This window comes from Pteropus alecto, unplaced genomic scaffold, assembly GCF_000325575.1.
Source record: "Pteropus alecto unplaced genomic scaffold, ASM32557v1 scaffold44, whole genome shotgun sequence".
Classification (NCBI taxonomy): domain Eukaryota; kingdom Metazoa; phylum Chordata; class Mammalia; order Chiroptera; family Pteropodidae; genus Pteropus; species Pteropus alecto.
The window spans coordinates 6084708-6093132 of NW_006436812.1; the positions used below are offsets into that span (position 1 = coordinate 6084708).

At 58.1% G+C, this 8425-nt stretch overlaps 3 protein-coding genes across 4 annotated transcripts in view; 1 reads left to right on the forward strand and 2 right to left on the reverse strand.

Annotated features, from left to right (window-relative positions):
• The window catches only part of GNPTG (N-acetylglucosamine-1-phosphate transferase subunit gamma), an 18815-nt gene extending 17513 nt beyond the window's left edge, over positions 1–1302 (reverse strand). Inside the window, exons 1-3 of one of the 2 annotated variants that reach the window (XM_006913983.3) lie at positions 1192–1302; positions 1008–1065; positions 857–924 (exon numbers count right to left, since the gene is read on the reverse strand). In XM_006913983.3, the coding sequence (XP_006914045.1) occupies positions 857–924; positions 1008–1065; positions 1192–1246 (181 nt within the window). In that variant the 5' untranslated portion in view covers positions 1247–1302. The remainder of the gene's footprint in view (positions 1–856; positions 925–1007; positions 1066–1191) is intronic. The other variant, XM_025048244.1, reaches the window with a different exon arrangement.
• On the forward strand, positions 1297–3957 carry TSR3 (TSR3, acp transferase ribosome maturation factor). The gene is made up of 6 exons (XM_006913985.3): positions 1297–1497; positions 1598–1817; positions 2198–2391; positions 2891–3064; positions 3215–3278; positions 3560–3957. The coding sequence occupies exons 1-6, from the start codon at positions 1386–1388 to the stop codon at positions 3747–3749; spliced, it is 954 nt and encodes a 317-aa protein (XP_006914047.1). The 5' UTR covers positions 1297–1385; the 3' UTR covers positions 3750–3957.
• BAIAP3 (BAI1 associated protein 3) overlaps positions 3858–8425 on the reverse strand; it is a 9953-nt gene continuing 5385 nt past the window's right edge. The window contains exons 20-33 of the mRNA XM_025048250.1: positions 8222–8352; positions 7832–7955; positions 7609–7752; positions 7422–7514; positions 7137–7328; positions 6983–7051; positions 6812–6891; positions 6607–6715; positions 6175–6246; positions 5920–6000; positions 5711–5831; positions 5507–5630; positions 5225–5430; positions 3858–5150 (exon numbers count right to left, since the gene is read on the reverse strand). Of these exons, the coding sequence (XP_024904018.1) occupies positions 5047–5150; positions 5225–5430; positions 5507–5630; positions 5711–5831; positions 5920–6000; positions 6175–6246; positions 6607–6715; positions 6812–6891; positions 6983–7051; positions 7137–7328; positions 7422–7514; positions 7609–7752; positions 7832–7955; positions 8222–8352 (1650 nt within the window). The 3' untranslated portion in view covers positions 3858–5046. The remainder of the gene's footprint in view (positions 5151–5224; positions 5431–5506; positions 5631–5710; positions 5832–5919; positions 6001–6174; positions 6247–6606; positions 6716–6811; positions 6892–6982; positions 7052–7136; positions 7329–7421; positions 7515–7608; positions 7753–7831; positions 7956–8221; positions 8353–8425) is intronic.

Consider the following 8425-nt stretch of genomic DNA (forward strand, 5'->3'; position numbering starts at 1 on the left):
TCTACGCTTTACCTACTTTATAGCCTACCCACCCCATTAAATTGTCAACTTCATGAGGACAAGCACTGTATGCTTTTTGTTCTTTCTGAATCCTCAGCACAGACCCTAACACATAGTTGTACTCAATAATTCTTGGATTTTGTTTCCTATATTTAATACTCATTTACCAACCCAGCAATTCCACTTCTGAGATCCTACCTTAGGAAACCACTCATGTGAGCCTATAAAGAGGGAGTCTCTACAAGGAATGTTCTTCACAGCACTGTTTCTGATGGCCAAAAAACATAAACAACATGCTTGACAATAACGGAATACAGAGCCATCTGATTAAATACTAAGCATCAAGTGAAAAGAATGAAGACCTACATCCACCACCATGAAGAGTTCCAAGACACACAGGTGACAACAGCAAATGTGTAAATCTGTGTAGTAGCACTGTTTAAAAAAAGATGGCAAAGACAACAAAAAAATTGCTACACGTTTTTTACTTGTATACCCATGCACGTAAAAGCATCAAAACCGTCTAGAAAGACATATAACAAACTTTTAACAGAATCACCTTTACAGAAGGAAATAAAGGACTAAGTCCGGAGGCAACTATTTAACTTGGTACAAGAACATTCTGGAGTATCATCACGCACTCAAAAATAATTTTAAAAGGCTGGCAAACGAACGCATGAGCCTCCATGAGCTTTCAGGGCTTTTCGTCCTCTCATCCGAGGCTATCCTTCCCTCTCCAGCCCCACTCGAGCAGGCTCTCAAGCGCTGACCCGGTCCACCCCAGTCGGGAATCCAGGACAGTTCCCTGCTCCCTCCTTGGCCGCCACCACGTCCGCGGCCAGGGTCCCGCACTCACCAGACACAGGTGAAGGATCCCTCTTGGGCTGGAGGCGACTGGTCTGGGGCAGGAACGGGTTGTTGAGCCTACGGGAAGCGGTAAGGTCAGGGGGAATCGAGCCCTGGGCCGCCACTCAGCCCACCCCGCCGCGCCCCGCGAGGCTGCTCACCCGAACGTGTTAGGCTCTTCCACCACCTTCATCTTGGCGGCTCCTGCGGACGCGGGCCCTACGGGGAACGGGGCGTTGAGGAGGCAGGGGACAGGCAGCCGAGGCGGGGGCGCGGGTACGGATCAGGAGGGAGCTTAGGGTTGCAGATGCCTGGGCAGGGGGTGTGGGAGGACGGGGCACTAACCGCGCGCCGCGAGCCGGAGCAACAGCAAGAACCGCGCTAACCTCGCCGCCATCATTTCGCCGCAAGCCGGGCGCGCGGTCACGTGAGCGCCATCGGGTCACGTGAGTGCCTGAACTGGGAGTGGCTCCCAACGCAGGCGCGCGTCGTCCGGAGTAGAGGTCCTCACGCAGGTCCTGGGGATTCTACTTCCCGCGATGGGCCGCAGGAGGGTACCGCGTAGATCCGGGGCCGAAGGCTCCCGTACCCGGCGCCCCGCGGGCTGCTCCCTAGAGGCCTTTGCTGAGGAGGTGGGCGCCGCACTGCGCGGTGAGTGGGGCGTGATCGAGGAGTGGGGCTGGGGTCGGAGACCCATGGCCTGCGGGCCGATTCGCGACTGAGGCCTCGTCCCCTTCTCTGCCCGGTGCAGCGTCCGTGGAGGCACAGGTGGCGGAGGACGAGGGCAGCTCGGGTCCTGCGCGGCTCCCTTGCACGCTGGCCATGTGGGAGCTGGGCCACTGCGATCCCCGGCGCTGCACCGGCCGCAAGCTGGCCCGTCTGGGTCTGGTGCGCTGCCTACGCCTGGGCCACAGGTTCAGTGGCCTAGTGCTCAGCCCCATGGGCTCCCAGTACGTTTCCCCAGCTGACAGGTAGGCTCGAGAAGCCAGGGGTGGGGGTGAGAATGGGCGGGTCGCCGGTCTGATCTTTCTTGTCTTCTGGCGCATTATTCCTTTCAGGAGTCACCTATTTGTACCTATCAGTCTAATTTGCCCCCATTGCCTAGCGCAGTCCAGGATAGAGCAGGTCTCAAGTAAACGTTTGTTGAGTGAATAAATGAGCCCGTTCCAGAAACGCTCCCATTCCTCAGCCTCAAAAGCTTGGCCTATAAGGACGTTTGGGGGTGGTTTGCAGTAGGGGAATGATGTCCTTGTATCCCTAGTGAGGCCAGTATCCAAGGACATACCTGCCTTAGGGCCATCACCAAGGTAGTGCTGGCCCCCAGAACCTAGCCCTTTGCTGCTCCTGGCAGACAGCTGGTTGCACAGTCAGGGGTGGCTGTCATCGACTGCTCCTGGGCCAGACTGGAAGAGACACCGTTTGGGAAGATGCGGGGGAGCCACTTCCGGCTGCTGCCTCACCTAGTGGCCGCCAACCCTGTGAACTATGGCCGGCCCTGTAAACTGTCCTGTGTAGAGGCTTTTGCAGCCACCTTCTGCATCCTGGGTGAGTGTTGAGGTCTGGCAGCCTAGAGATATGGTTGTGATCCCTGCAGTGTGTTTTCTACTAGCAAGTCCCAACAGGAATGTGAGGATATGTGGGGAGGTGGTGGATATGGAAAAGCTAGGGTTTTGATTTCAACTTCCACTTAAAGTCTTTGCCCTATGGAGTTGAGGTTGTGGCAAAATCAATAGCTGGCCTGTAAGCGCTCATATTTGGCCTTATTATCGTGGCACCACTGCCCTGAGAGCCCTCTGTCACCCCTCAACTCATCTTCAGAGAATTTATAGTCTCAATAGAAGCCCAGATGGGTGGCTCTGTGCGACATGGACAGAGGGACTTAGTGGGCTGCAGAGGTGGAGGCTGGTGAACAGGCATGGGCTATCTGGACTGTAGGATGGTGTCTGGCAAGGACTTTTAGTTTCTGGGACAGCAATGACTGTGCTGGGAACATGCTCAGGATTAGATTGTTGACATCTCAGATTTCCTGTTTCTGCGGCTTCAGGCTTCTCAGACCTTGCTGTCATTTTGCTGCGGAAGTTCAAGTGGGGCAAGGCCTTCCTAGACCTGAACCATCAGCTCCTGGAGAAGTATGCAGCCTGCAGCAGCCCGGAGGAGGTGTTGCAGGCAGAGCAGGAATTCCTGGCTCATGCCAAGGAGCTCCCCAAGGAGGAAATCGGTGAGGCCTGGCATTGCTGTGAACCTGCCTGGGTGGGAGCCAGGACCCTCAAGGCCTGCCACCTCCTTTTGAGAAGCTGCAGGGGTGGGAAACTGGGTTCTGCTCTAAGCTCACCTATAGGTCACTGTCCTCTTTTCTCCCTCTGTTCAGATCCCTTTGATGTAGATTCAGGGCGAGAGTTTGCAAACCTCAACAGGCCTGTGGCTGGCACACGGTAGGTCCTCGGGCTCCCAGTTTTGTGACAGGTCAGGGCTGTCCATTGCCTTTGCCCCTCCAGCTGTGTGTGTGTGGGGCGGGGGGGTGGCCTCCTGAACACCACCACCATGGTTTTCTGACTGTGGAAAAGGGGACGTGGATGTCTCACTGAGAGGTTTTGGTTTCGAGAGCACAGGGAGTAGGAGAAATCTGTCCTCAGCCTAGAGGTGGGTCAGTGTGCCAGAGAGGATTGCCTCAAGCCATGGATGGTGCCTTTAGTGAACACATCGCTCCTTTCAGGCTACCCACAGACAGCAGTGACAGTGACAATGAGGATGAGTCTGAGGAACACGGGCCTGAAGCCAAGGATGGAGGAGGCGGCTGCAGCAGCAGCAGCTGCCCAGAAGAGGAGGAGATTCTGGAGCAAGGGGCCGAGGCCAGTGCCCCCACCGAAGTTTGGAAAGGAATCAAGAAACATCAGAGACACTGAAAGTTCCAGACATGTATATTTTTTGAGGTGGGGTAATGAGGAAATCTAGAGACAGCCGTGGGACTTGTGGGAACAAAGACAAGCCTGGCAGCCTTGGCGCCTTGCAGCTCCAGGCAGCACTGGACTCTGTCGGGTTCTCTCCCAAAGCTATCACAGCCTTTCTCTGGGTCCCGCCTCAGAGCCCCCAATGAAGCTGCAGGCAAGGAAACCTCAGTGTTAGCCTGTTTCTTTGTATTTGGCCTGGGGCTGGAGGGACTCTCACCCTCTAGTGAGGCAGACCCTGCCTCAAAGGGTCGGTGCTGTAGGGGTGGCGGGCTGTGGAGTAGGTCTTGTGGGGATATGTGTGTGTGGCATGAAAGAAGCCAGACAGGCGACCGATCAGCATAAAACCCTTTACACTAACCCACCAGCCTCAGAAGTGACCCAGGGGACCCTGTCCTGGGCCAGGACTGGAGATCTATGCAGTTCTTAGCAAACCTCTCCACTACACAGCCTCTGGGTATAGGGTTCTAGAGCCCATAGAGGGTGAGAATACTGTAGCTGCTTACTTTCTCCCTCAACCTGGGGCCCTCGGAGCTGCTTCTCTCCAAGGCTTGGGTTGTTCAGACTCAAACCCTCACCTTCCTGCCTCTCAGCCTAGTGAACTACCGCCCCCCCCCCACCCCAAGAGAGATAAAGACAGAGATTCCTCTAAAATAGCTCTGCTGCGACACTGGGCAGTGGGGATGGACCACTCTTTGTTGCGGGGAGGGTGCTGTCTGGTTTATTGCAGGATATTGAGCAGCATCCCTGACCTTTGTCCACTGGTACCAGTAGCACCCTCTTCAGCCCCTAGTTATAACCAAAAATGTCCCCAGATGCAGCTTAATGTCCCCAGATGCAGCTTAATGTCCCCAGATGTGGTCTAATGTCCCCTGGGGAACAAAGTCACCCACTGAGAATCCTGTTCCTACCAGCCTGCCCTAGGGCTCTGGAACCTGAGGAAGCAGGTGGGCAAGCTCACCTGGCAACCAGGCTTGCTCCGTTCTGCGTCCAGGAAGGCAGCTGCTAGCCAGGCTCTGCTGAATTGCCCACCTAGATCCAGGGTTCGGGGTGGGGCTTGCTGGGTGTAAGGAGTTCACAGCACACACCACATGGACACACCAAGGCAGATGAGAGTCAGGGCGTCCAGCCACAGCACGCACACCACGTAGCAGGGAGGGGGCACCGCAAGTCCTGGCTGCACAAAGCTGACCACAGTGAGACGACAACACCACAGGGACTTGGGGAAGGCCTGGGGCTGGCAGCTGCAAGAGGTTCAGGGGTCCATCTCCATGCACTTCTCCAGCTCCCTCAGTCTCTTGACAAACTCCTGCGCTTCCCTGTTGGTGCGGCCCTCCAGCATCCTCAGTGTAGACTTCACTGTGGGCAGCGGGGTGGGGACAGCATAAGGCCCTGCCAACCCTTGAACCTACCGCCCCTGGACCTCCACTCACCCTGGGCTCGGGGCCTGCGCAGGTGCAGGGTGACGGGCTGCTCTGCCTTAGTGCTCCCTCCCATCTGGGACCGCAAAATGCCACCAATGTTGCCCAGGCTGAGGGCCGCCTCCCCTGCGAAGTCGTTGGTGGACAACCAGTCGTGGTCCATGACTGTGAACAGCACACAAGCGCCACGGCGGCGGCATGCCTCTGCTGGCACAGAGCTACAAGCAGACGGCAGTCACCTGGAGCCCTGCTCCCTGCTCAGGCAGGCAGAGGGTGGGTGGGGATGACACTCACAAGTAGAAGAGCTCATCATACACAGGATGCAGTGTCCTGCTCTTGACCTGCGTCCTCTGGCTTCGGACCAGTGGAAAGAAGTGTGGTGGGCCCAGCTCCACGATCACAAAGGGGTCACTCAGGCCTGGCGGGGGCAGGGCCATGAGCAGATTCCACTGCCCTCTCACCGGCCAGCCTCTGCCCTGCCATACCTCTGTTTCTCACCGTTGGCATCCAGGGGGAGCAGGTCGGCAGCGTGCAGCACCTCCACCGCCAGCCGCTGCTCAGCTACCTCGTAGTGGCAGCGGATGCTCAGGCGCCCAAACCGGTTCTGTTCCAGAGACCTCTACAAAAAGGCCCATGGGCTGGTAAGCCCAGCTCAGGGGCTCTGAGGCTCTGGAGCAAAGCCCCATGCCCACACCTAGGCCACATACTTGCTTGAGTTTGTCCAGGTAATACTGCTCGATGCACTCGCGGGTGGAGCACTTGTGTAGGCGCAGTTCCTCTTCCAGCTTCTGCAGGAAGAGGAGGGAAATAGGTGGGCACCTGGTGAGACTGGCCACTGAGCGCAACTCCTCACAGCTGCAGGCCCCTGAAGGCACAGGGGCTACTGCAAGGCAGTGGCTAAACTCAGGTCTGCAGCATCCATGCCATCCCCTTCCGTCAGAGGCCCTGGGGCTAGGCCTCACCTTGTAGCTTCCATCCTTCAGGTTCTCCAGGGGCAGACCCTTGCCCTCTGCATGGAAAAAAGTGACCAGGGCCTAAGGCAGGGCAAGAAGGGAGAAGTATCAGAGCGTGGCATGTGCTGGGGACAGTAGGCTGAGACAGGTGGAACTTCGAGCAACACCAGGCTTTGGAGAGCCCAGGGAAGAGCACACTGGAGGTGCCTCAGAAGCCCCCAGAAAGCTTGGGATAATGCCAGGGCCTGAGGCCAGACAGCTATCTTAACAGGTAGCCAGCTCTGACACAGGTGGGCTGGTAGGGAAGAAATGCTGCCCTTGTGGGTTTCCAGAGGAGAAATCCAGGCTGGGCAGTCCAGGCATCCTGGCAGCAGGGCCAAGGAGAGAGGCAGCACCTTTCCCCCTGGAGCTTGGCAGGGGTCCTCCTCCACTGGGCCCTACCTCCAGAGTAAAGTGGAAGCGGCTGTAGAAGTCAGCAGAGACGTCAACGTTGGTACCCAGTGCCTGCAGAATGGTCTGCAGGAGCAGCTCCCAGAGGGCCTCAAGCACCCTGCAGGGACACTCGGCATCTGTGACTGGACCCCGGCCAACCCTGCTCCACCTTGTGGAGCCATCAGAGCACACCCAACCCTGCCCCGTGCCATACCTGCTCAGGTTCTCCTTCACCAGCAAGGTGTTCAGCACAGTCAGCTTCTCGTCCAGGTACTTCATGAGCGGGGCCACAGCCTGTGGGCAGGGTTCTCAGGGCCAGAATGCACCTGGGCCCCACCACACACACTCCCCACCAGGCTGAGTCCTCAAACGGTCAGGCACTCACCTCATCATTCTGGATGGAGTCAGGCGACAGGCTGATGTGCTGCACATACTTTCTGATGTCACCCACCATCTGAGGGAGAGCAGTGTTCAGCACTGAATGGAGTAGGGTGCACAGGGCTGGGCAGTCAATTCCTCACCCCGCCCTCCCTGCCCACCTTGGAGGTCAGGTGTGCTGTCACGGTGCGGGCCTCCCGCTGCAGGTCTTCATCCAGGGCCTGTGTGCAGCTGAGCAGGGGGCGCGGGAGCCCCACCTCGAGCCCTGCATCCCCCTCCGACCACGCCAGGCCTCTCAGTGCCTGGCCAACAACCCTGCGCAGGAGCTCCACATTGTTGAGGACCACGCAGAGCTGGAGAGATGTGCCAGATGGGAGTGATCAGTGCTCCTGTGGTGGCCCCACCTGGCCTCCTGCCCCCATCCACCTGCCTGCCAGCCCACTCACCGGCTCACTCACTGTCTCGCCCGTGGCCCTGGGCTGAGTGTGCACCTTCTTCCGCAAGAGCTCAGTGTAGAAAAGGGCAGCCTCGCACAGATCCTGGTGGGACATGGAAGCTTAGGAACTCTGGGCCACATCCCCTGGCCCTGCTGCCCCTCCAGATGCCAACCTCTTCTTGGGCCATGGTCCCTACCTGGCTGAGCTGGGTGCCTAGCCCCTGGGCCTGGGCAGGGTCTGGCCATGCCAGGAAAGCCCATAGCTCTTGGATGTGGCTGAAGCAGAGACTTGCAGTGGCTGCGGAGCTGCTGTGCTTGGAGGAGGCATCCAAGGGCTCCAGCTGGGAAAGCAGGAGGAGGCCTGTGTTTTGGGGGGCCTTGGATGAATCCCAGTACCCTTGGGCCTGGGTGCTTACTCACCGTGTCCACATCCACAGCTCCCTGAAGCCTCCACTTGGCTTGGTCCCTCAGTACCTGCAGCCAAAGCTTCACAGCAGGCAGGAATGGGGCATGGATGCCAGCCAGGGCCAGGGTGTGGCTATCCCTGTGGCAAGAAGCCATCAGAGCACACCCAACTCAGACACCCTGAGCCAGCATGGCTCAGGGTCCCCAGGCAAAAGGGTACCCAGGAAAGCCTCCTGTGTGGGGCCTTTGGGCTCCTGTTCAAGAGCCCTCTTAGAGGCTTGAGAACATGTGGTGGAGGGGGCCAGGTGGGGGTAGAGGGAGAGGTGGAGGAAAGGGGCAGAGGGGATAGAGACAGGTTGGGGAAAGGGACAGGTGGGGAGGGGGCAGGTGGGGCTGTACACCCACCGGCCCGGGATGCTGCTCCAGAAGCGCTGGATGTCTGCCAGGGTTAGGTAGAGCTCGAAGAGTCGTGAGGCCACCTCAAGGGTCATTTTGGGGCTCAGCTCCTCTGTCAGCGCCCACACCTCCTCAGCCACCTGTCCAGAAGGGTAGAGTCAGGCTGCCAGCAACAAAGAAACCTAGGCTCCTTCCCAGCCAGGAGAGCCGTCC

What these genes read in the sequence shown, in the direction of transcription:
- TSR3 (XM_006913985.3), top strand. Translation starts at nt 1,386, where the DNA reads ATGGGCCGCAGGAGGGTACCGCGTAGATCCGGGGCCGAAGGCTCCCGT. An exon ending in TACGTTTCCCCAGCTGACAG is followed by an intron (nt 1,818 to 2,197) that starts GTAGGCTCGAGA and finishes TGCTCCTGGCAG; the next exon opens with ACAGCTGGTTGCACAGTCAG. An exon ending in AGGCCTGTGGCTGGCACACG is followed by an intron (nt 3,279 to 3,559) that starts GTAGGTCCTCGG and finishes CGCTCCTTTCAG; the next exon opens with GCTACCCACAGACAGCAGTG.